General features: G+C 51.7%; 1 protein-coding gene across 3 annotated transcripts in view; it reads right to left on the bottom strand.

Moving 5' to 3' along the window:
• Positions 1-2213: 2213 nt before the first annotated feature.
• The window catches only part of ACTN1 (actinin alpha 1), a 95037-nt gene continuing 70869 nt past the window's right edge, over positions 2214-26381 (bottom strand). Inside the window, exons 9-22 of one of the 3 annotated variants that reach the window (XM_004477315.5) lie at positions 21497-21589; positions 20008-20238; positions 16239-16386; positions 12966-13116; positions 12332-12440; positions 11701-11841; positions 10280-10462; positions 9863-9997; positions 8641-8820; positions 7829-7975; positions 6725-6805; positions 6154-6219; positions 4792-4950; positions 2214-3146 (exon numbers count right to left, since the gene is read on the bottom strand). In XM_004477315.5, the coding sequence (XP_004477372.2) occupies positions 2988-3146; positions 4792-4950; positions 6154-6219; positions 6725-6805; positions 7829-7975; positions 8641-8820; positions 9863-9997; positions 10280-10462; positions 11701-11841; positions 12332-12440; positions 12966-13116; positions 16239-16386; positions 20008-20238; positions 21497-21589 (1983 nt within the window). In that variant the 3' untranslated portion in view covers positions 2214-2987. The remainder of the gene's footprint in view (positions 3147-4791; positions 4951-6153; positions 6220-6724; positions 6806-7828; positions 7976-8640; positions 8821-9862; positions 9998-10279; positions 10463-11700; positions 11842-12331; positions 12441-12965; positions 13117-16238; positions 16387-20007; positions 20239-21496; positions 21590-26381) is intronic. The other 2 variants (XM_004477316.5, XM_004477317.4) reach the window with 2 other exon arrangements.

Below are 26381 nucleotides of genomic sequence, written 5' to 3'. Positions count from 1 at the left end.
CGTTTGACTCCCCCAAAAAAGCACTTTAAGGTACTTTAAATCTCCTTTTGGAGGTATAGCAGTAAGTAAACTGACAAAGTAAATCAAACACTTGGTGTCACTCAGTACTCTTACACACCCATCATGATAACCTGTGGACCAATTTAAGGTGCTTGAATCCATTAGAAAATTCAGTGAATATTAGCATTGTGATTCTTAAAAGGAGGTAATGGAGAATGAACACCAGGACCTTATACATGGGAAAAAGGTACTCAACCACTGAGGTACCTCTGCTCCCCAATGAAAGTTGGTTTTATCGTCTGTTTTATTTTTAGGACGTACTAGGGATCAAACCTGGGGCCTCATCTGTGGGAAGCAAGTGCTCAACCACTTGAGCTACATCCGTTCCCCAGGTTTGTGTTTTTAATCTGAAATGTGTAATCGAAACATGACAGGATTTTAATTTTGGGGGTGCAAGAGAATCTGATTGTTGGTAAACAGCACTGGACTGCTCAAGGGAAATTGATTGACTACTTTTATAATATTCTCAAGTGCTTTATGCTAAGCAAGATTTTGAAACTTTGATTCAAATCTAGCTGGGTCAGGAATTCAATGCCCTTGAGGGAATTAACTTTACTGAAATTTGTAAATATGGTTTAAAAACGTTTAAGTGAATTTAATAAGAGGTTAATAGGAGAAATTTAACCTATTCAATGTATGAATGATTACATATTAAACATTTTTATTTTTACAGAAAAAATTACATTATCAATATAACAAGATATATATGATAACCTTTAAGATTTAAGAAGTAGGATTTGAAATTTTACCTCTAGAACAGGTTAAACATTAATTAACTATATTCATTTGCACACAAAAGCCTTGAGATTGTAGAATAACTCAGTGGACATGTCTTTTATTCAAAAGCCTCTTAGACATTGAAAAACAGTATACACTGATAAGGAGGCCGACTGATAAAACCTCTGGAAACTGAGGTGCGTCAAAGTGCTTGCGTGGGTTTAGGAACCTTTCTGGTTGGAACATTCCCTGGTCTCCTGCCCTCTGAGACCACTTTGCACTTGGTTAGACATGCATGTAAACAACTAAAAAAAGAGTCTTTGTGTATCAGCCTCTTTCAAGACTTTGACCCCCTGGAGACCAGACTTTGGCCTGGTTGCATGCTTTTCAGCCACAGCAGACCCTCACTGAGCACTGACCGAACTTCTACTAAAAACCTAAGGTAACACCTAAGGAATGTTTCCCAAAGCTAATTCCATTCTCTCTGGACCTTCTTCCCCAGGGTATTGGGGGCCCCAGAAACTCCCTGAACTAATCCCTAAACAAGAGAGCCTCACAATCAAAGACCACCGTCATGCTTGGCCCCAGCTCACTAGGTCTTAGTCCCCTTAATTAAGTGGGCATATCATCTTAAGGAGTCTCTTCCAATTTTAAGAGATCCTTCAGTTAAATCCCTTGAAATTTAAAATGATTGACGGCAGCTAATATGTATATGCACCAATATCCAATAAACTGCATGGCTTCACAACACCATTATTATTCCCATTCACCAGAGAAGGAAACTGCTGTATACTCTTACTCATCCTGGAAATGGCAGGCATGGATTTGAACTCTGGCAGTCTGACTCCACGGACCCAACTCTCTGCAACTGCTACACAAAACTATTTAATTCTTAGACACAGAGGTAACAGACCTATGGCTTCAGTTGGTAAATTGCATTTCTGCAGCACTGTGCTGTTAATAAATCTTCATTGCCCTGCACTTCTGAGTAAAATGTTCAGGGCAGACAGGTGAGGAGGAAAAAATAGAAGTATACAAATCACCCAGGGATCTTATTAAAAGGCAGATTCTGATTTAGTAGGTCTAGGGTGGTGCATGAGATTCTGCATTTCCAGTAAGTCCCCAGGTGAAGCTGGACAGTACAGCGGGTGAGATGACTCTTACACATACAACTGAATCTGTCCCCTGTGGCAAAAAAAAAGGGGTATAGGGTGGGGGGAGGGAGTTAAGGGCATGCAGATGTCACAGAGCTGTTTGCTACTGCGGATGGAAAACAAATGAAGGTGGGGCAACCACCTTTTCCTTTTAAAAATGAAAGTGAAGTGTAAGAAGTTTGCACCAGGGTCAAAAACATATTAAGAATGGGTACACGTGCCCCACACCATTCTTGACCCCACATACATTTCTGGAAAACAGCAAGCAAGGAACAAGAGCTGTCACAGGAGTATCCTTGTTTTAATATGGTTCGTGCCAAGCAATATCAAAGTTGTCCACACTCTCCAAGTTTGTCCTTCCCATTTTTAAAAGGCAATAGTAAAAAAAAAAAAAAAAAAGTGTGCTGCTAAGAGGCTAAAATGAAAAGACAAGCCACATAAATTTTCTTCCTTAAAAAACAGCCATTTCAAAAGATTTTCTTTAATATCATAAAATATTCTCATGGACAAGTGAGCTAGCAAACACACATGCACCAATGTGCCTTCTGACAAGATTTACCCCCTACCCCCACCCCCCACTCCCACGCCAAGGCGGACGTGAGATTGGAGAAACGAATACAGCAGATGGAACAGATAAAGAAATAAAAAAAAAAATTTAAAGTCAATAAAAAGGATGGAATATAACATTGTGCTTGGTTATTTTCCTATGCCACAACAAAACAGAACACTTCGGTGCAAACAGTTAAATTTCCCTCTTTTCCACTTAAGTCTCGTGGAGAAAAAAAATACTTTTTCTATAATAAAATATGTGGTTTTTTGATTTTTTACCTTTTTTTTTAGAGTAACTTTTTTTTTTTCTTTTTTGCAGAAAATAATTTTATAAACTGTCACTTCGCGGGTAGGGAGGGAGGCTCGAGGCCACGTGAGTCCCAGCTCGCCCCGGGCGGGGCTGCGAGCGGAAACCAAACCCGGGCGGGAAGGGGGAGGGGGGAGGGGGATACGGCGGAGGCGCAGGGCGGGGCTCGCTCGGCGCCGGAGTGGGCGGGGCAGCGCGGGTTAGAGGTCGCTCTCGCCGTACAGCGCCGTGGAGAACGACATGTAGTCCAGGGCACCCGGCATGGCGTCGGGGCCGCTGTAGGGGGCCATCCGCGCGATGCAGTACTCGGCCTGGTCGGGCGGCAGCTCACGGCGCAGCTCGTCCACCGTGATGTAGTTCTGCGGGGAGAGTGCGCGATCAGGCGGGTCTCAAAGGGACGCGGCCATCTTTGGCGGCCGTAAAGCGGCATGGCGGCAAAACGTATTTACGACCTTACGTAAGACCCCATTTTGGTCCCTTTTCGCGTTATCTGGATGGGTTTTTTCCTATTTTTGGATTCGGTAAATTTTAAGTAATCTCATGTTTCCCACCCTAATACCTCCTTCAGATTTCTTCTGGGATAGTTTAACGTGCTAATTATATCTTCACTCTCGTGTATCATACACATCCTGGAGTAACTTTAGCGGGCTTTCCTGTGACACCCACAGATTTCTGGAGGACCCCTCACCCACTCGAACGGTCTCTCTGGGGACCTTGGCCAGAGAGTCTAGTTTTAGTGAGTCAGCAGAATCCAGTAAGTATCCGGGTTTGGGCATTACTGCCATAAACAGCATCTAAAGTCTGGCTGGACCATCTTAACCGTAGTTGCAAACTGCGCCTTGCCTGGATCTCCACCTTCCCCCTCCCTCGGGCGTGCCCGTGACAGGTCTACTTGGCAGCTGCCTCGTTTAGGAACTCCAGGCCCCCTACCCTCTGCCAGAGTCTTGTAGGGCCCAGTATGAAGGAGGGGAGGCTGCCTTCGTATCATTCTAAAAGTCAAGAGAACAGGACCCTTTCTGGGCCTCAGTTTCCTCCTTTGCAAAATGAGTCACTTCAACTAGATTATTTCAAAGGTTCCTTCCAGCTCTAAGATCCTAAGACTCCAATGAGGGCATTCTTGTACTTAGACCTTTGAGAACCTCTTTGTAGATTCGGTCTTTATGCCTTTATGGATTAAGACATTTTGGAAATTATACTCCCCAGTGGCACTTGCTATTTAATACCTGAATCTTTTCCGTTGTGAGCGAAGGAGACATAAGGATAATACTGTGAATTTTTCAGAAAGGAAGCCCAGTCCCCAGAGTCCCCAGTTTTCTCTGGATGCAGCCTGTGGCTTTTCTGTAATATTAACTAGAGCCATGGCTCCTATAAATCACTTTAGATCCCTAGGCTAGAGATGATGGTGGGTTTGTGTGACATCCAGGTTCACCAATGATCAGCTGAGATGGCCAAGTGCTCAACTGGGCCTCTAGGTTCCATAGACAGGCCCTCAGCATCCCTCCCACTTTTTCACTGGCAAGCAGGGCACTGCAGGGTACTTGGGAGATTTGGAAACCCAAAGCTGATTGCTGCTTTCCAGTCCCTCATCCTGCTGCCCACTGATGTCCTCCTGCTTTCCAGTCCCTCCTCCTACTGCCCACTGACATCCCATCCCAGTGTTGGAGAACAATGTAAGAGTGAAGTCCAAGGGGTTGTCAGATGAACCCCCTGGCTCCCAATCACACAGCCCTCCCAATACCCACCTCCTCCACCCATCATTGCATCACTAGATCCTTCTTGAACGAGTCCCTGACTGACATACAGTACCTTTGGCAGGGAATGCCTTTAAGGTAATACTGTGTCCTAACACCTTAGCTGGCCCAAGCATTATAGAAATAGGTCAAGGGGGATAGCAAGGAGAGGTGAAATGGGACCTGAGAAGAAAGAAGCGTTGGGGTGCCCTTGTTCACTTCTGCCCTCTGCCACCCCTGCATGGTACCCGCACGGTCACAGAAGCAGACCCACCTTGTCCCCAGCCAGGATCTTGAAGGAAGCCATGACCTGATCTGCCGTATCTGTGTCAGCCGTCTCGCGGGACATAAAGTCAATGAAGGCCTGGAATGTCACTACCCCCAGACGGTTAGGATCCACGATGCTCATGATGCGGGCAAATTCTGCCTCTCCCTGGAGAGAACAGCCAGCCCCAGAACTTGTCAGCTTCTCACCCATGGCCTGCTGGGAATATCTCATGCAGACCTGACGCTCCTGGGGGTTCATAGTAGCCTATGGCTGGAAGAGGAGGGCACAGCAGCCCCCTGACCTAACCTGGGTTGTCCTGATAGTATGAGGAAGGACACAACACCCAACAATAAAGACTCAGCTCAGGGATTCCCACCCACTACAGACGTCTGGGTTCTCCTCAGAGCCACTATAAATAATCAATCACCACTGTTAATGCCTAAGTATCATGTACTATATGCCAGGTACCATTCCAAGTGCTTTATGTATTTTAACTCAAATTAATTTAATCCTCACCAGAACTATCTGAGGTAGACATCTTACTCCTTCCATTTTATAGAAGAGAAAGCTGAGGCCCAGACAGGCTAAGTGACTTGCCCAAAGTCACACTGGCAGTAAGTAGTTAAGCTGGGATTTGAACTCGGGCAGTCTGCCTTCAGCATCTATACTCTCACCACCACCATACTGTATTTTCTATGTGCCAGGTTTATGTTTGGCATTTTAGTTCCTTCATTTAGCCCCAACAATAGACTTGTGGGGTTTCCTTCACGTCAGCTGAGGCCACAAGCTGGTGACGGCAGAGCTGGGATTTAAGCCCAGGTCTCATTGCCTCTCACACCTGTGCCCTTGCCTCTGGGCCTGGCAGCCTGCAGGCTCTGGCCTTTGTACCACGGCCCAGGAGTTAACTGATTGTCCAGCCAAGCTCCCTGCGCTGCAGGAGAGGAGGGTAGCCCAAGAAGTCTGGGAGGCGTCTGGGCCTGGAGCCTGGCGAGAGCCTCAGGGGAGATTAAGCAGAGCTAACCCCAAACCCAGAATGCCCAAACACCAGTTCTTCCCAGCAGCCTCAGGGTCAGCCCAGCCCTTCACAGTAGGGGCAAAAAAGCCTGTCTCCACAGTAAGTACCAGAAGATAAGACTGGCACAGAGATTGAGGGAAAAAGCCAGGCCACTGGGACCCACAAAGACACCCTGGCCAGGCTTGGCTTTCAGGGTGCCATCTTCCCCAAGGACTGGAAACTCGAGGTCCCTCCAAGGAGGGTAGCACGAGGACCTCCAGCCTGCCACGGCCAGGGCTTGGCCTCTCCAGCTGGCTGGCCGCTCCTCACCAGGGCAGGCTGTGGCCCAGCAGAGAGGGTGGGGTTTACATTACCATGTTGTAACCCATGGAGATAAGGCAGGCGCGGAAATCATCCGTGTCCATCATGCCTGTCTTCTTCTGTGGGGGTGGGGGTGGGGGCAGTGGCACCAAGACACGAGGAGGGTCAGAAAGGTGGGAAGAGGAGGGTCCGGCCCAGGGCCAGGAACACAGGGCACGGACAGCGGGAGGCAGGACGAGGTTCATGGTTTGGGGGTCAGGAAGGGGAGAGGACACAGGAGGAGGAGATGCAAATACACATCCGGGGAAAATGTCCACAGGAAAGAGGAGGACGGCAGGGAGATGCAAATATCGGTCCACAGATGGAGAGCAGCAAGGAGAGAGGAACGCGGGCACCGAGGAGGTCCCACGAAAGACCACCGAGGGCAGGGTTCAGAGGTCGGAGCAGTGGGAGGAGCCCAGCACGGGGCAGGCAAGGACAGCAGGAGAGGACGAGGCCCGCAGCCCACAGGAAAGGGGGGACAGGGAGAGCCAGACAGAGAGAGAAGAGAAAAAAAGGAGAAACACGCGTTATTTCTCGCCCCGGATGCCGCCCCTGAGCGTGCTCCATGCAGGAGTCGAGTACCTGGGGGTCGTTGCCAATATCATAACCCAAGCTGATGAGGCAGGCTTTGAACTCCTCGGGGCCCAACGTGCCGGAGTGATCCTGGGGCCGCGGTGCGCCAGGCAGCGAGCCATGCGGTGCCGGGGAGGTGGAGGCCGTGAGGGGTGGGGGGTGGGCCATGCCCCAGGCGGAGGGTGGCGTGTGTGGGGAGACACGTGGACAGTCATGCGGATGGGGAGGGCGGGAGGGTGGGGAGGAGGGGAAATAAAAGTGCACACGGTTAGACACACGACGAGGTTTCCCGAGGGTGTCCTCTCCCCGGCACACGCAGCGCTGCTCCGGGAAGCAGGGCCAGAGGCGAGCACGGTGAGCCACGGAGGTGAGAAGCTCCCCCAGAAGTGCCCCGGCCGCCCTCCAGTCCCAACACCCCGACCTTGGTTTCCTTGAAGTTCAGCTGCACAAATCCCCACCCCCACCCCAGGTGCCTGGAGGGCAGTGAAGCAGGCAGGGGTGGTGGGCAGCCCCGGACCCCATGCTCCCACCCCTCCTGTCACCCCCCCACCCCCAGGGTCCTGAGAGGGAACAGTCCACCTAAGACCCAGCCTGCCCCAGAGCTGGATGCAAACTGGGACCGACAGCCCTGCCATCCCTAGGAGAGTGTCCAAAGGCCGCCTTGAGGGCAGCGGCAGCGTCTCCTGCTCCTCTGTCCACTTCTGCAGCCCCCGGGTAGAGGCAGAGGCAAGGGACAGCCCCCAGGCCATGGGCAGCTGGCCTTCACTCAAGGCTCTGGTAGCCTTACTCCTAAGGTTTGATTCCTCAGGGTGGGAGAGCAAGGGTCAGGGGTCAAAGGCCCTCTCTCTACCCACAACATGAGCGCTGTCTCCGGGGGAGGCAGGGATGCTTGTGAGACACCAGAACAGGCTTTCCATGGACGGCTCCATGGGCGCGCAGGGCGTGAGGGGAGCCTGTCAGTGGGTCCCCCCTCACTCCGCCGCCTCCTTACTTGTCCAGGAAGCAGCCCTGGCATGGCAGCCCCAGCCCCGAGCACCGAGCCTTGAGGAGCAGGCCCCTCCAGTGCCCTGGGGCCGGGGGCTGCTCAAGGCAAGCATGGGGGGGGGCTCTCACCCGGTCAAAGTGGTTGAAGGAGGCCCGGAACTCATTCATCTGCTCCTGGCTGATGCCCTTGGCATCCCGGGTCAGGATCTGGTTCTCCACCTCGTTGATGGTCCTGGCGATGGTGGTGAGGAGCTGCTCCCAGCCCACGCGGATGTGCTGGCAGTGGCCGACAAGCCTGTTAGCACAGGGGACCCAAGCCTGGGGCCTGGGCTGCCCCTGCCCACCTCTCCCACCCTGTCTGTCTGAATTCTCAGGTCACTAGAGGGAAGGGGAACCAGGATGGGACAGCCTTCCAGGTGGGGCGGGGCCACTGCCTGGCACAGCAAAGAGACCAGGAGCACAGGTGGGGGTCAGGGCAGGAAGGCGGCTGATTTGGTAGTGGGAAAGATGAAAGGACACAAGAGTGGGTGAATCCCTGAACACAACCTCCACCCCCTCCCACACACACCCCCTTAGTGGTCAAAACGAATAGTCATTTTAGAAAGCAGGTGCCTAAACCAGTGTTTTGAAAGCAACAGCATCAGCATGGCCAGGGGTGCTTGGTAAAATTTTAGCTTCCTGAGCCCCATCCCAGACCCAATGAATCAAATAGAGGAGATGGAAATCCGCCTTCTCATCAAGCTCCTCAGGAAATTCAGAAAGGCATTGAAGGCTGAAGACCCGGAGTCTGAGGTGGGGGAGAGAAGTGAGTGGTCCCTTCACCCCAAAGCATGAGTTTATCCTCCTCTAGGACCAGTTTCCTTGGACGATGGAAACCCTGTTCCCAGCCCAGAAGGGGACCCGGGGCTCCCTCCCTGAGAAGCCAGGTCAGCCCCACCCACCTCCATGGTGTAGTTGGTGTGCTTGTTGTCAAAGATGAGGGCTTCCTGGATGAGCTGGTGGTCGCCCTCCAGCTGGTCGATCTTTGGCTTGTAGTTGATGATGCTCTTCTCGTACTGCCGCAGGTGGCTGAGCTGGTCCTCCAGGGTCCCATGCATCTCGATGGAGATCCTCCCAATCTCCTGCTCACCCGGGGAGGAGGCACCTTATCAGACCACATCGCTCTGTGCCCCGGGGGTGGACACTGGGGCCTCCAAGGTCCGGGGCCAACCCCTCTGATGAGTCTCAGTTCTCAGCCCAGCCCTACAGAGCCCATCAACTCATAAGGAGGCAATAGCTAATCTAAATGTTCACACGTCTGCTTACCGCTCAAATCCCCTTCCCAAGCCTTGTTTCCAATCACTGCCCACCCCAGGAACCCTCTCTGTGCCCACTGAACCAGTTTCTCACTGCTCCAGCACACCTGGCTTATCTCAGTGCCCAGGTTCTTGCTTCTGCTGTTCTGCCTGGCAGGAAGCCTGCCTGGGCCCTCCTGGATCCCATCATCTCTGCAGGCCAGGCCTAATCCCCCTTTCTACCTGTCTGCCATTCCCCCACGTAAACAATCCTTGTTCATGAAAGCATTTTCTCTCCACTCAATTCAATCCAGCAGGTGGTCCCTGAACATCTACAATGCACATGCTCTAAGAAGGTGGTGGCAGGGTGGGGGGAGACACAAATGTGAACTTGACAGGTCTATGATGTCAAGGAGCTTGGAGCTATGCTCTAGCCCAAGTGGTATTCCATCTGTGATCTTTTACAGCACCCTTCTATCTAGCCTACACCATTTTCAAGAAAGCCTATGCTTGCCCAAGGTTTGGCTCTCTTTCTGGGAATATTGTTCACCTTATGCAAGCACAATGCTCAAAGGAGGAAGGGGAGACCTGGTCAGCCAGATGAGGCAGAGGGAGTGAGTCAAATCAGCCATCCCAAGAGCCCATCTTCCCGTGTGACCTTCTCGTATGGCTCTTTAGTGGTGTCCCCATGTTGGTCTTTGTTCCCAAACCAGACATTGGGATCAATTCATCAGGCCTCCCCTGCAGAGGCCTCCATGTCCCTCTGTGGGCTCAGGACCATGGACCTCAGAGGTCCTGCCCTTGGAGGAGACCAGCCAAGCCTGGCTAGCTGGGATGGTGCTGGGAAGGGGTGGGAAGTGCAAGCCCTGCCTCCTATGACTGGACCTACCTCCATCTTGGTCTGGATCCAGGGCCCGATGATGTTGGCCTGGGCCCCAAACTGCTTGCGTAGCCTCTCGTTGTGCTGCTGGCGGGCATGCTCCTCCGTCAGGGCCTGGTCCCTCCGCGGCACCAGCTGCCGCACCTGGGGAGGGAACAACCATGGGATGTTGGGGATGGGCCGGCCATCTGCCCCAAATTTCAGATGAGGAAATACAGGACCCACGAGGGAAAGAAGCTGGCCAGTAATGGATCAGAAGTGAAGATGCCAGCCTGTCCTGGAAATTTGGTCATTTGTTAATTTCACAAATGATTGTTTATTTTGTTACAGTGAAAAATCAATAAAAATCAACCAGTGAATAAAGAAAAAAATTAAAAAGAGGCAAAAACTCTGCTTTTGTGAAACCCCATCCAGCCCCCAACTCACGTGGTCCCATTTGCCATTGATCTCCTGAGGCGTGATGGTTGTATAGGGATTGGTGCCCGCCATGTTGACATGGTAGGTCTGGACGATCTTGGACACCTCGTTGTGAATGCCCAGGATGGCCAGGCGCTCCTTGTCAGCGTCGGGGAGGGTGGCCTTGAACTGCTCGTGGGCTGTGGTCAGTCCCTGGGCAGAGATGGGGGATTCAGCAGGAGCACAGTCACTTGGGTACCACCGTAGATAAAGGTGGGTGTACGGGACACGGGATGCCCAATCCTTCCCCAACTGGGAGCCCAGGAGGCCTCAATCAAGGATTCTCATGGCTGAGGACCAGGATGGTCACGGGAACATGAAGGCAGACTCATCAAGGCAACAGCTTCATCCTAGGGGCTTGTGAAGTTGGCGGCACCCACCCTGGGGCATTTACAATCTCACGGTCAGAGCACGAACAAGGTGGACCCCAGCACGTGACCTTCCCCAAGGTAGGCTTCCTCAGTTCTTTGCAAAAAAGTTTTAAACCTAATACTCTGCAGCTGTATTAAAGAATGAGGAAGCCATGTATTGATGTGCAACGAGTTCCAAAATAATTGCTCCATAAATTAAAACTCAAGGTTCGGGATCCAGCACATAATAAAGATGACCGCTTGCGTAAAAAAGAGGAGAGGGGCTGTGACGGTTAGGCTGTTGTGTCAACTCAGCCAGGTGATTGTGCTCAGTTGTTTGATCAAGCAAGCACTGGATTAACTGTAATACAAGAGCATTTATGGACTTTCACCACCATTGACTTTACTGTAAATCATAGATAGCTGGTTATAATTACACCAATCAGGGAGATTGCCATCAGCAATGAGTGATGCTTAACCCAATCAGTTGAATTCCTTGAAGGGGGAAATTATTCCAGCATTGAGAATTTTCCAGCTCATCTCTGGACAGCCAGCATCTCCCAGAACTTGTCAAGAACCTTCACTGGACTTCCACTGCAGGCCCTGGTTGTGGCCTGCCTGTGGAACCTGGACTTGTGCATCCCCACGGCTGCGTGAGAGACTCTTATAGAATCGCGTACTATTGACAGATATCCCTTGTTGATTCTGTTTCTCTAGAGAACCCTGACTAAGACGGGGGAGAATGTTACTGTGTATATTTGCATGTATATGCAGAGGCTGGTCTTGCTTACCTCTGGGGAGGGCACTAAGGACAAAGGAGACCTCAGCATACAACCCTTTCATCTTTTGGCTTTTGTACCTTGTACATTTGTCAAATCTATGACTGCCTTGGGATGCTGTCCCTCAGTCTACCCTACAGGGTTGGTCCAAGGGGGTACACGCCACAGAATGTGGGCTCTGTTCCTCCTTCCTTGTGGCCGCTGACCGAGGGCCCCACGAGGCATGTGGGCCGTAAGTGGACCCTAGGTGGCCGGGACCCACCTGGATCTCCTCGATGGTGTGCACGATGAAGGTGTCCTGCAGGTCCTCCATGGCCCCCTCCATCCAGTTGTTGAAGGGTGCAGCCCGCTTGGCGTACTCCAGGTACAGCTGGTCGATGGTCTCCAGCAGTTTCTCTGTGCGCTGGGAGTGCCAGAGGATGGGAAGAATTTAGCAGAGTTGATAACTAGGATTTCCCACGCCGACCCCCTGCAATAGTCTCCGAGGTCCTGCTGGCAAGCCCCAAGGGGACAAGGTCTGGAAGCACTGGACTAATGCAGGCAGATAAAGGAGGCTCTCCCTGGGGGCACTGACTGTCTTAAATTGGGGTCTGTGGACCATCTCTACATTGGATTCATGGGGCCTTGCCCCCAGAGAGCTTGCAGAATAGGGAAATTCTCAAATGGCTGGGGTTGAGCTGATGAGTGCACTGGACTGGGAGGATGCACCTCCGTCCGGGCAGAGTCCAGATCAGGGCCATGGTGAATCCTCCACACTGAGGCCAGGAGTGGGGGAGAGACCTGGGGAACCCAGGGGAGTCCTTGTCACCCAGAGCAAAGGGAGTCCAGAAGCAGGAAGAGGCACTCAGAGCTGTGAATGCAGACAGGCCAAGGCCTTCCTCCAGGGCCCTCACCTCCAGAGCTTCCCTCCGCTTTTGAGTTAGGGCCCCCAGATTGTCCCACTGGTCACAGATCTTTTGGCAACGGGCGTTGACACTGGGTGAGTCATAATAGTCCAGCTCACTGGGGAGGGAAGAGACAGAAAGAGTCAGTTGAGGATAAATTCCATGGCCTGCCCTCCCTCACCCTGGGACTGGATGGGGGGTAGGGGCTCAGCAGTGCACCCTGCACCAAGATCTTCCCAGGCTTTCCCAGAGGACATCAAAGAAGGTCAACAGTCCTCTACTCCAAGGGCTCCCGCCCCAACTCAGCTGGAGATGCACCAGCCTTGACCCTGACGTCCAACAGCAGAGACCTGCCGAGGCCCAGTGAGAAAGCTCCAAGCTCTGAGCCCAGGCTTGGCCATCCTCTGGTCCTGCAATAGTTACAGCTCATTCCCCACCAAGAAGCTGCCAAGCCTTCTTCCCCAGAGTGGAGGGGACACTCCGTCTTCTGTATCAACTTCCTTCCTGCCTGGGCACCTAGGGTTTACCCACTCTCCTCTTTCCACAGCTACATTTCCCAATCCCACTGCAACTAAGAAAACTGAGCCCCAGCCCCTCACCAGGGCTGCAGAGGGGTGTGGGGCCTGGGGAGGGTGTGGCCTACTTGAGCTCCTGCGCGATGGCTGCGATCTGCTCCACACGGTCCTGGTGGGCGGCCAGGTCACTCTCGAAGGCCTCGTGCTTCTTGAGCAGGGCCTTGATCTCCGAGAGAGTGGCCGTCTCGTAATCCTTCTGCCGCAGCATGGCCTCTTTGCCTGGATGGAGGGAGAGGGCGCGGGGCTGAGCGGGAGCCGGGGCCCCACTCTTCGGCCCCACCACCCCCTCCTCAGGGCCCCAGGGGCTCCATTTCCAGGGTACATCCCCAGAAGATGTCCACCAGTAGATTATCAGCAGTGCAAGAAAGCAGATGAGCCGCCCGAACATCCAGTTATGGGGAATGGGCAGGAAAGTTGCCCTCGATGGAGCACTGACATTAAAATCTTTTACATGGGAAAGCTCACAGGAGCACGTGGGAACACACAGGGCTCAGCAGTAACTTTGCAAATAGCTGTGGCTTAACTAGGGGAGACACCAAGCAGAGCACCTCAGGGGGGACCCCGGCTTTAGAACTTCTCCCTAGCTCCTAGGAGCCGTGCACCGCCACCCACCATTACTCCAGTGCGGTCAGTGTGTCCAGCTCTTTCTGCACATAATCCCCACTTCTTTGACTGGTGGTGCACTGCACTTGCTCTGTAGGGGCAGGTCTTGCGTTTCTTAGCTTTTCATTTCTCATGAGGAAAGTGGGGATGAGAAAACACCTCTGGGGACTGTCATTCGATGGTGCTCACTAGCAGCGCTGTGAACCAACCAGCCCAGGACCAGTGCCCACAGCCCACCATCCGTTGTCTACACCCATCACAGCCTCATGGCTTGTGTCAGGAAAGGAAGGCTGGGTTGGGGGCTGGGTCGCCAGGTGACATTTCTCTCCTGCTCACTATTCTCTTACTTTATAGTAAGAGATAATAATATAGCCTCACAACAAGTTTAGACAACAGAAAAAAGAAAAGAAATCAGATAAAACAATTTGGAGGTTCCCTAAAAAGTTAAGCATAGAATTACTGTATGATCCAGGAGCCCAGCTCTAGGGATGTGCCCAAAAGAACTGAAAGCAGGGACCTGAACAGATACTTGTACACCGAGGCTCATCACAGCATTACTCATAATAGCCCAAAGGTGGAAGCAACCCAAGTCCACCAACAGATGAATGGATAAACCCAATATGGTATGTACATATGATGGAATATTATTCAGCTATAAAACAGAATGAAGTGCTGATTCATGTGATAACATGGATGAACCTTGAAAACATAAGCAAATTCTTAGAGGCAGATATTAGATTAGAGGTTACCAGGGTCTATGGATGGAGGAAGAAGAGGTTATTGCTTAATGGGTACAGAGATTCTGCTTGGGGTGATAAAGAAGTTTGGATAGTGGATGGTGGTGACGGTCAGGCAACTTGGTATTTAAATGAATTAATGCCACTGAATCCTACATTTAAAAATGGCAAATTTTATGTTTTAGATGTTACTACAATTTAAAAAAATTTAAATCACACATAAACTACTCTCTTCTCCTTTCCAGCCTTTTCTTCTCTGTATGCTGTCATATTAACACTCTAGGATAGAGCGGATGTGGCTCAAGCAATTGGGTGCCTGCCTCCCACAAGGAGGTCTGAGGTCTGGTTCCCAGTATCTCCTAAAGATCAATAGATAATGAGCGGACACAAAGAGCAGAGACAATGAGCAATGAGCAGGCACAACCAGGAGACAGACAAGGGAGTCATCTCGGGATACAGACAAATTAGGCATCTTGCTTTCAAGAGATTTAACAGCACACGATGGGAATCTAATCTCTCCTTTGGCTCCCTGGTCTTCATACAGACCACCTAGGGCCGTACGTCCCATCTGGGGCTGAACCACCATTGATGTAATCACTCACTGCCCTCCCTACTGTAGGACGTTAAGGTCCCTCGGCTGGCACTACCGCAGCTCGACTCTCTTGGAACATCTCCGTGCAGGTGGTGCCCCTCATGTTAGGGGTGATTCTTTAGGCAGTCTCAAGAAATGGAATTCCCGGGTTAGAGGGCAAGAAAATCGCTAGGCATGAATACGTATAGCCACACTGCTTCCCCCGAAGGTGGGTGCCAAGTGTCCTTCAGCATGCCAGCACTTCTCACGTCCTTGCTGGGGACCAGTTAGCTGCTCCCTGGCCCCAGGGAGCATGCCAGGAGCATGCGGCGGAAGCAGTATAATCCCCACCAGCCCCCTTCCACTCTGCACCACCCACGCCTGCATAAATAACGCTGAACCACGCACATGGCAGGTGAGGCAGCAACCTCCCATCGCTGTGCATAAAGCCCAGCATATGTTCTTACAACAGGGAGCCGAGCCCAAGCCCCCTTAGCCAGGCCAAGTGCGGTTCTACCAAGCCAACCACCCCCTGCCCCGACAGGGGACGCACGGCCACGGGATGTGGCCCTGGGTACTCCTCTGCAGGTCTGAGGAGCGTAATACAGGGTTGAAGGGGGCATCTCAGGGCATTGAGCTCCTCCGGCCAAGCCAGGCGCCCCAGCTGAATGGGGCAACCCGACCCCTCTCGAGCCCCGGCCCGGTTTGGAGGAAAAGGCTGTTCCGGGTGTGATTCTCTCTCTTCAGAGGTAACCCTAACTGCCAGTGAGCAGACACCAGGCTCAGCCCCGAGGGCCTCAAGAGCAGAGTAACAGGTAAGGGGGAGGCACGTGTGTTCACGCAAGGGCTCTGGTTCACCAGAATCGGAGGCCTAGGTATTAGGAAGAGAGAAAAGGAATGGAAGAAAACTATCAAGAGCTATCATGGACCGAGGGCGTACCATGTGCCAGGCACGCTGCTAAGCATAAAATGTACCTCACAGCCACCCCAGGAGGCCCCTTTTCACCTGCATTTTACAGATGAGGCCACTGAGGCCCCAAAGTTAAGCCACTGATCCCAAATTCATGTTGCTTCCAAAGCGGCAGGGATTCAAACCCCAGCCTAACTGACCCAGGGGTGGAAGAAACAATTAGGACGAGAACAATGAACACCTACGTGGCACTGCACTAGGCCAGGAACCCTTCTCAGCACTTCCTCTATTAGCCCATTTAACTCACAACCCTACGAGGTAAGTACTAATATTCTATCTACTTGATGGAGGAAACAGAGGCAACCAAATGGCTAAGGAACTTGCCGAACGTCCCAGAAGTAGTAAGAGACCAAACTAAACACAACAAAAAGCAAGAGAAGAAAGGGATCACGGCTGGCAGCTGGGTGGGGGAGCACGGAGGCTGGAAGGCGCAGCTGGCAGGGCGCCAGGCGGGCCTTACCATCGGTCCAGGCCTCGTGGATGGAGGCCTTCTGCCGGAACTTCTCTGCCAGGTGGTCGAGCCGCTCCAGCCTGCGGATCTCGTTCAGCAGCCACTCCTCATAGCCCTTCTCGGCCTGCTCCAGGCAGCCCCAGGCGTTGCTGATATCCTGTGGGCATCGGAGGGGCAGGGCTCAGTCCCCCACGGCTGCTCCATGCTTTTCATCTCTGCCACATCCCCACCGCCCCTGCCACATCCACGCTGGCCCAGTGCCCACCTCCAGGCTCCCACTGGCATTTCCCTGGCCTTGCAGGCACCAGCCTCCCAGGGAGGGGGGGGCCCTAGGCTACCCAGGTCAGTCTGCTGTGGGCTTTGGGTGTGGAGCCCTGTGGGGAAAGAGCCCAATTTGCTTTCCACCCCACAACCGGCTTCTGAAAGGATTCTGACCAGACAACCAGAAAGGTTATAGGACCAGCCCGGACAACAGAGCAACGCACCCAAGGAGGCAAGCAGGTACCAGAGCCTCCTACTCTAAAGGACAAAAGCTCTAGCCCAGAGAATTTATTCAGATTTTCTTCTGGATGATCCCCTGACTCATTAAATTCACCCCCCACCCCCCCAAGTCTCAAGGGCAGGACAGAGAGGGATAAAGAATATAAAAAATGTGACCTTAAAAAAAAGATAAACGAATGGCACAGAAGGCTAGTCACATATAACATGAGTTGCGTGGTGGTGGTTTTTTAAGCAGCTTTTTAAATAGTACATGCTTTAGGATTCTCTTTAAAAATTATATTTATCGGCTTGCGTCTGCGGCGGGTCGCTGGGGGAGAGCTGGGTGCCAGCTGGGCTGGGAACGGGGTGTGCGTAGTGGTCGGGGGTCGCAGGGCGCCGTTGCGGGACTGGGCCCGGCGGGGGCGCTGGGGTCGCGCCGAGGGCCTGTGGGCGCGCCACGGAGCGGGTCGGGGCTGGGGCCAGGGGCGTGGGGCAAGGCGCGTGGCGGGGGGCCCAGGACCCAGTGGCGGGGGGGGAGATGGGGCCCACGGCCACTGGAGGACCCGGGAGGAGGCCGCCGCCCTCAGCTTGGGGGAGCGCGGCGTGAGCGGGAGGCTTGCGGGGCAGCCGTGCATAGGGGACTATTTAAACAAAAAGGAAGAAAAAATTTATTTATCTAATTTTCAATTAGTTTGTTAAAGTGCGTAAATGGATAGGGTTGACGGTAACACTGTGGTGAGGATAACTAACGCTACTGGTTTATAAATGAGATTGTAGCTGAAAGGGTTAGTGTAGGGATGTCAATGTCAATTGAAAGAAAGTTAGACAATGGAAGATCTTGTATCATTGATGTGGAGGCAATGGCCACTGGAGGTTCTGAGGGCAGGGAAGGGAAAAACAGGTATATATGGGGGCATTTTGGGGACTTGGGAATTGTCCTGAATGACACTGCAACAAGAGATACAGGCCATTATACATCTTGCCATAACCTACAGAATTGGGAGAGTGTAAACTACAATGTAAACTTTAATCCACACTTAGTGACAATGCTCCAAAATGTGTTCATCACTTGCAATGAGTGTACCATACTAATGAGGGATGTTGTTAATGTGGGAAAGTGTAGGAAGTGTGGGGAGCTGGGCACATGGGAACCCCCTATATTTTTTGTGACATTTGTATAATCTAAGTATCTTTAAAAAAATAAAAAAATAAAAAATCAATTAGAAAAAAAATAAGATTGCCAGTTTAAATACAAAACTGGATAATGTCAAATAAGACAGTAAACCATTGCTTATCTTTTCCACACACACACAAAAAGCAAGCTAGAGAGTAATATAGAGATCAATAACATAGTGAACCTGGAGGTGGATGAGGATTGTGGTTAATAATACAAATAAAAGAATGTTCTTCTATGAACTAGAACAAAAGTATGTCACTATTATAAGGTGGCAGAATATAGTGATGCATGGGGAAAATACAATTAATGCAACTTATGAACTATAGTTAACAGCAATATTGTAATATTCCTGCATCAATGTCAAAGAAGGTAATCTATCAATACTAAGAGTCAATAATAGAGGGGTATGGGATATTTTCTTTTGGGCTAAGGAAAACGTAAGTTTACTGGAGTGATAACTGCAGAGCTCCGTGATGAAAGTGAGAGCCACTGAGTGTACACTTTGGATAGAATGTACAAGGCATGGGACTGTATAACAAGGTGAGCCATGTAGCGGAAGATGGACTATGGTTAGCAGTACAAATATGAGAATATTCTCTCATGAACTACAACAAATGCATAATATTAATACATGGTGTTACTAATAGGAGGTGTATAGAAAAGGTATACCAAATATACACCGTGGACCAGTTAGTGATGAAAGTCTGATGATGTTCTGTAACAAATGTTCTACAACAATGTAAGGTGCTGGTAGAGGGGTGATGTACAGGAATTCTGTACATTATGCATGATTGTTTTGTAAGCTCATAACTTCCCTAATAAAAAATTAAAAAAAAAAATTTTTCCTAATAAAAAATTTAAAACAAAACAAACAAAAAGCAGTACACTAATATTTACAGAAGCATTAGTAATAATACCCCCAAACTGGAAACAACTCAGATTGTTTAACTGATGAATGGTTAGATTGTAGAACATCAGTACTACAGAATACTATCCAGAAAGAAAAATAAAGGAACTATTCATACATCTAACAACCTGGATCCATTTCCAGTGAATTCTACTGAATGGAAAAAAGCCAACTCCAAAAGGTTACATACTTTAATAAATTACCCCATTTATTTAAAAAAGGTATTTACCTAGAAAGACTAAAGGGATTGTTTCTCAAAATGTTAAATGATCCTGGGTAGTAGGATTATGGGTAATTTCCTATTTCTAACCTACAAAAAACTCTTAATACTTGTTTAAGGTGATAAAGAGGGTTTTGTTTGTTTCAAGGGCTTAAACATGATTCCATGAAAATTATCCTTCTTGATATTGCTTTACGGCCTATTTGGTTCCATATGTCAGGAGTGTTTTGTTCATAAAGATGAGCAAGGTGCGTGGATATGGAAGTACGAGCCTGACCAGGGGGGCGAGGGGAGAGGTGCGCTGGGGCCCCACACTGCTGAGCAGCTCAGGCTCCAGCCTGGCAGGGGCGGGAAGGCCAGGCCCCTTTCCACAGGGCTCGGGGAACTCACTTCGGGAGCAGTGCACGTGCGCCCAAGAAGCAAAGCTCCCACCCCGGCTCTGGCCCACGAGGCTGCCCCGCATCAAGACTAGAAGCTTGGCCCTCACTTGACATAGGTGTGCAACGGACACAACCAATCCAGTGTCCACAGAGAAAATGTGGAATGGGTGTGGGAACGGTAGCCATGGGGGCTGCTGGGTGTGGGGAACGGGAGGAAGAGATGAGATGTGGAGGCGTTTTCGGGACGTGGAGTTGTCCTGGATAGTGCTTCACGGACAATTACGGGACACTGTAGATCCCCCCAGGGCCCACTGAATGGAACGTGAGAGAGTCTGGGCTATGATGTGGACCATTGACTATGGGGTGCAGTGATGCTCAGAGATGAACTTACCAGGTGCAATGGATGTATCACGATGATGGGAGAGAGTGTTGCTGTGGGGGGAGTGGGGGGCGGGAGCAGTGGGGTTGAATGGGACCTCATATATTTTTTTAAATGTAATTAAAAAAAATAATAATAAAAGACTAGAAGCTTGGGGAGGGTGGCCAGTCTAGGCCAGGGGCCTAGACTCCAGTTCTGGGGGGCCTTTGGCCCAGGCCGGCCGCGCCGTGCTCACCGAGACCATCCTGCCCTCGGAGGGCATGAAGGCGGGCCGGTTGCTGAGCCGCAGCTTGGTCTGCAGCGTGTTGAAGTTGATCTCCAGCTGGCACTTCTCCTGCACCTTGGGCGGCTTGTGCAGGCGCCGGTAGTCTCGGAAGTCCTCTAGCTTCTGCTGCATGGCGTGCATGGTGTTCTCGGGTGCCCGGTTCTCCAGCCACGGGATGGTGCGGCGGATCCACTCCAGCAGCTGCAAGGGGGCAAGGGTGCTGGGAGGGAGGGCGCGAGGGCTAGAGCCCCCCCTCCCATACAGGGTGTGGACTGGGAGTGCTCACTTCCATCCCCACCCCACCCCCACTCTCTCCCAACTCCATCCTAGGGCATTCCCAGGCTTGTAGCCTGTAGTCTGGGGCATTCCCTGAGATCCACGGGCTTCGTGGGGCACTCACAGCCAGCATCTCTCAATCTCTCTGCTCTGCCAGGAGAAGCTTCCCAAATACCAGGCAGCAAGACAGCTCAACCAAGGGGCAGGAGACCTGAAGCTCTATTTCTAGGTTCCCTACAATAGGGTGGGCCTCAGTTTCCCCATCAGTACAATGAGAGGGTTTAACTGCTGTCCTCTAACGCCCTTGCCACTCAGCCTTCTAGGATCCTAGAACGTGGGTCCCTGGCTCCAAAGGGAAGAGGCTGGCTTCTGGGGCAGAGAGCTGGCCTGGAGCACAGGCAGGAAGCCTGAATTGTGTTTCTGGAGTCAAGGTGGTGGTGGCGGAGATGACAGAGGAGGAGTGGAGGCGATGAGAGCAAATGAACTGAACACTTGCAAGGTGCTGGGTGCGTCATAGGAACTAACTCACTAAGAGTCAGGAGTCCGGTAGGGCTAAGGGCTGTGGTCGGCTCCCAGCTACAGAGGAGGCAACCAGGGCACTGTGGGGTTACGTCACTCGCCACAGTGACCCAGCTAGAATGACAGAACTGGGAATGCTTCCCAGGCACTCGGGCTCCGGAAAAGTGGGCTCTTTGCCACTTTGCTGGATGGCAGGCCCAGCAAGAAGCCGACTGAGCAGTTCAAAGGGCTGAACGCTTTTGGGGAAAAAGGAAGTGGAACCTTACGCCAAACGCAGTTGGTGGTGGAAATGCACGCTCAGCACGCTCCCACCAAGTCCCCTGGATGCCAGCCGTCTGAGCCAGCACCGAGTTACCCCAGCTTTACAGCCCCTCAACCAGACATGGCCCTTCCCGGCTTATGTGAAACTCAAAAAGCAGCAGGCCAGGTGGGAGAGACTTTTTTGTGATCCCCTTGCTCAACTCTCATGTGACAAGTGAGGAAACCGAGGCCTGGAGAGGTGAAGGGCTTTCCGGGCCCCCTGCCTGGGTTAAGTGCACTGGGGTCGCGCACTACGCCCCAGGGATGGGATTGAAGTCCGGGTCCTGGGGGCTCCCTCTTCTCTCAGGGGCAGGAGGGCAGGGCCTTGCTGGGGCCAGGCCAGGAGCACCCAGGGGGTACGCACATCGCTGGCCAGCTTCTCGTAGTCTTCCATGAGCTGCTCGTTCTCCTGGTTGACGGCCAACACCTTACAGATGCGATTGGCTGCTGTCTCCGCCTGGCAAGAAGATACAGACGGTCATCACCAGCCACACCCTGGCACTGGGCACCAGGTACACACCTGCGCCAACCAAGCCGCCCCACCCCGCAGCTCCACATGGTTGGAAGGGAGCTGCCAGGCCTTTGAATTCACATCCCTCCTCTCCCCTCCTGACTATCCTCTTCGGTGAGAGCATGGCCAGGCCCCCTGGGTCAAGGGAGCCTGGCTAGCAGTCTTGGTGGCTGAACTGGGCCTCTGGAGAAGGGCCAGATTTTGAGGCTGAATGTGTATGTTGGGAAGAAACTAATCTAAGGGCTGACGTCACATCAAAACGTTCTGGGTGAGTGGAGAGGTTAGAAAATCCAAGCCCATCCTGGAGTGCCAAGGGGAGGCACTGGGATTCCAAGGCTCAGGGCCTCAGGCTGGCTGGCCAGGACCTTAGAGACATGAGAGTTCAAATCTGGGAGTCCTGGAAGACGGTGCTGACTGACTGGCAGTGAGGCCTCTCAGGATCCTGAAAGGATCTCTCAAGGCTCCTGGCCAAAGCCTGAATCACATTAGAGAAAACAAAGGGACCCCAAACTCACTGAGGGCAAGATTAAAGAGCAAGCCCAGCACGGGTTCCCCTGGGAAGGCTAAACATGCGCTAAGTGCTGGGCTCCCGAGCCGAGCCTCGGGAGCAAGAGGAACGAAAGGGGACTGGAATGGCAATCAGATGCAATGGCATGGAAACCCCGGGAGACGGCTCCTCCCACGGCTGCGCACTTCCCACCAGCAGGCACTCGGCCTTCATAAAGCCAGGGCGCCTGGGTGATCTCTAAACTCAGCTGTATTCTTGGGTCTATTGTTTTGTGTGAGTGGGGGGGGGGGGGTAAGTGAGCAAGAAGACAGCCTGGGAGTAGGAGCAGATAATGCTTATGAGGAGACAGGCATGCATCCCGGGACCTGGGGGAGAAGTTGGCCCAGCAGATGACAAAGGATGGCTGGTGTAAGGGGCAGAAAGATGAAGCCTCACAACTGGTTGGAAAACAAGACAGAATGGGTTTCAACTGCAGCAAGATGGGCTAAGGCTGGCCATAAGGAATAAAGTGCCTGAGAAGGAACGTGCTTAGACTTTAGAAGGAATGACTAGAGAAGATGTGCGTTTCTTTCCTTGAAGAACATTTCAATTAGGATAGACACCCACCAAATCATGTCATTTCTAGGTGACTGTGATGGGGTGTATGTGTGCAGGGGAAGGAATGAAATAACCTTAAAGGTCCTTTCAAGTACCAAGTCAAGAGACTGTGTCCTACATTGTACAGGTCAGAGTGGGTTGGCACTCCACAAGGACAACTGTGGGGATGGCCAGACATGATTCAAGAGTCCTCTGAGATGAGGACTTCAAACCCCAAGTCTCAAGAAACTAAGGCTACATCCTTAACCCCTCACCCCCTGCCCCCAAATCAACTCTGTCCTGGAGATGCCATGGCTGACCCTGGAGCCTAACCCAGAAGACGAACAGAGAACAGGGTCGTGGGAGAACCAGGCCGGCATGTCACACAGGCTGGCTGGGGGCAGCTAGCTGCCTGCTCTCAACAGGGCTACTACCCTTGAAGGCAAGGCTGGGGCAAGGGCCCACGGAGACCCAATCTGTGCCGACGTTTATGTAAGAACACAAGTGGCTGCAAAGACACTTGCCAAATGTGCTTCATAAGAGGGTAACAATCACTGCAGGCATGCAGCAGCCACCGCCGTGGTATTACTGGAAAAAGTCCACCTTAACCTCTTTGTCCCCCTGATTCATCTTGAAATCCCAGGTTCTGTGGCCTGAAACTTTGATTTGCGAGTCAATTTATCAAACCTGGACTGAGTGAAGACAGCATTTGTGGGATTTTGAGCCTCATCTATCCCTTAGGGACTGTTGACTGCTGCAGGGTCAAAGGGGGCTTGGGTTCCTTTTGGATTAAGTTTGGGGGAGATTCCAGAGCAGGCCTCCAGGGGACTTTTCACCAAGATCCAGCCTCTTTCCCAAGCCCATGTCTCAGCCTGCCCCTTCCTGGGCTGGCCTCACCAGAAGGAGAAACAACCTGAGAAAACAGATCACTCCAACCCAGAAATCTGCCTTTGGAAGTCAGGCATGGGAATCAGGAAAAAAGAGTTCTTTCTTTAGAAAAGGCCACTGGCCTGATCTGAAAACTTGGTCAGGGTTGCCTCGGGTGATAGCCCAGCTCCCACCATTACCCCCAGGAAACAGTTTCTTGAGCCCAGAGTTGATTTTCTAACAAACACCATCAAGAATCTCAGAACCCTCCCCCCTCCCAGGCAGGCATGGACCTTCCAAAGAAACCTGCAAGAGGATGGGCTAAAATCACTTCCACACTGGCCCTTTTATAAAGAAGGGTTCAATCCCCAACCTCAGCCCAAAAGGTAAGATGGGCTCAGCAAGGACAAGTCTCCAGGTCGGAATCCCTGGAATAGAAGGCAAGATGCTTTGGGCAGTGGGGACTGGGATTCCAGTTTTCCAGTTCTCTAACTTTTTTTCTCCTGTGGCTACCAGAACCCCATGCACTATGGGGCATTTAGAAGAGATACCCAGTATCACCAAGTATAAACGAATCTCAAAGAAACTGCTTTAGCTCTGAAGCTTCAAGGAGAGATTTGCCCCCAAGGGAAGAAAAACTCATTCCCTTAGAGAAACTTAGAAATTGAAGCAACTTCAGAAAAACCCTGGGGAGACCGTGGCTGCAGTCTATTCCTGGTGACGACCACTCTGAAACCCAAGCCAGGGGCAGAACTGAGTGCCCAGACTTTTCTGAGGTCAACAGAATTTGCACGGGATGAAGTAATGTAAGCACAGAGTCATCAATGGACTGAGAAAGATTCTGTAGGGATAGGTAAAACAATTACTTTCAAGTACCAAAGCAAAAGACTAGAAAATTTTTTTTCACCTCTCCCTGTTTCATAGTTTCATGTTTTTCATGACCTGTTTAAGTTGTAATATTAGAAATATAGGGGAAAACGGACTTTGGCCCAGTGGTTAGGGCGTCCGTCTACCACATGGGAGGTCCGCGGTTCAAGCCCCAGGCCTCCTTGACCCGTGTGGAGCTGGCCATGCGCAGTGCTGATGCGCGCAAGGAGTGCCGTGCCACGCAAGGGTGTCCCCCGCGTGAGAGCCCCACGCGCAAGGAGTGCGCCCGTGAGGAAAGCCGCCTAGCGTGAAAAGAAAGAGCAGCCTGCCCAGGAATGGCGCCGCCCACACTTCCCGTGCCGCTGACGACAACAGAAGCGGACAAAGAAACAAGACGCAGCAAATAGACACCAAGAACAGACAACCAGGGGAGGGGGGGAAATTAAATAAATAAATAAATCTTTAAAAAAAAAAAAAAAAAAAAAAAAAGAAATATGTTTGGTCTCATATTAAAAAGTGACGGGCTATTATCCCCGGCATTTAGCTATCCCAACCTAAAACCAAGCCAAGATGCTACTCTAACATTCGGCACCAATTTATCCTGGATGGGTTTAGTCTAAAAAGGAACCGTTCTCAATTACGGGACATCCAAATCTGGTCAAATGATGCATCATAGTTCTGCCACCCACAACCACATATTCACAGGGATACCACGGAAACCTCACCTCTGGCATTTGAGTTAAAATTTCCCAAAATTGAGCTAAAACCACCCCATTTCTTTCCTTCCACCGCTACCCACTGCCTCATCTTCCCTCTGGTCACCAACCAGCAAGCAGCCCTGGTGTCCTGCTAACGGGGCCTCAGACCAGCAGGGATACCGGATGGACGTTCTGAGTGTCCCCCACGTGGGTCAGGCTGGGCTGGGTAACCAGACAAGGAGGAGCGGACACTGCGGGCAACTCGGCCCATCTCTCCCGCAGCCGCCGCAGGCTCCACAGGCAGCCTAGACGAGTGGCTGGACTGGAGCAACCTTGCTCTCCGCTCACATGCCTTCCTCTCAGACCTCGAAGCTTTTGCACAAGCTGTGACCACCTTCCTAACAACAGGGTTTCTCCCTTCTTAGCCCTCACCAAGGCTTTTACTCGCTGCCCCTCCTCAATCCTTAGGACCCTCAAGCTCCAGCGCCACCTGCTTGGGAAAACCTCCGAGTCCTCCAGCCTCCAGCCTGCCTGCCCCTCTTCAGAGCGCTTAGAGCACTGATCTGCCTGCCGTCACGGTGGGCTGCTGCGGCCTCCTTTATTTAATCGTCTACCCAGAGGGACCATATTCCTTGAGGGCAGGAACAGAGCAGAGTTTCTTTCCCTTAGCAGAGTCACACGGACAGTGAATAAAGTAACCGATGGGCAAACGGATGGCGGCAAATAGCACCACCTACTCCTAAAAGCATCCAGAAACACCTGCATCAGATCAAGCGCGTGCTTTGAAGGTTGTTTCTTAGAAACAGTTCCCAGCGGACCACGAACTTTAAAGCACAAACTACGTAAATAAAACCTTTTGGTTTGGGTTCTCCACCCATTCTCAATTCCTGTATGGGGAGAGGAGGTGAGAGGAGAGCTAAGAAAAGAACTCAGCACCAAAACCGAAATGTCAGACTGAAGGTGTTCTGCATCCGACATGGAAATTCAAGCACACAAACTTGCACGCCGTGTGTGGGTACACGTCCTCCACACTAGACTCTACTGCCTTTCCAGATCATCTGCCCAAGGTTTGGCAACAGAAAAGCAGTGGAGAGGATGGAGGGCACTGGACATGGGCTTGGGAACACTCCCCCGTTGGGCCTAGCCATGGGGACAATCAGGGCGAGAAGGCCTCGTTCATCTGATGAGTCATGGAAGACCCTCCACCCCCCTGCGAGGAGAG

This window comes from Dasypus novemcinctus, chromosome 3 (genome assembly GCF_030445035.2).
Source record: "Dasypus novemcinctus isolate mDasNov1 chromosome 3, mDasNov1.1.hap2, whole genome shotgun sequence".
NCBI classification, from domain to species: Eukaryota; Metazoa; Chordata; class Mammalia; order Cingulata; family Dasypodidae; genus Dasypus; species Dasypus novemcinctus.
Note: the sequence above shows the minus strand (reverse complement) of the source record. Positions and strands in the feature narration are given on the sequence as shown.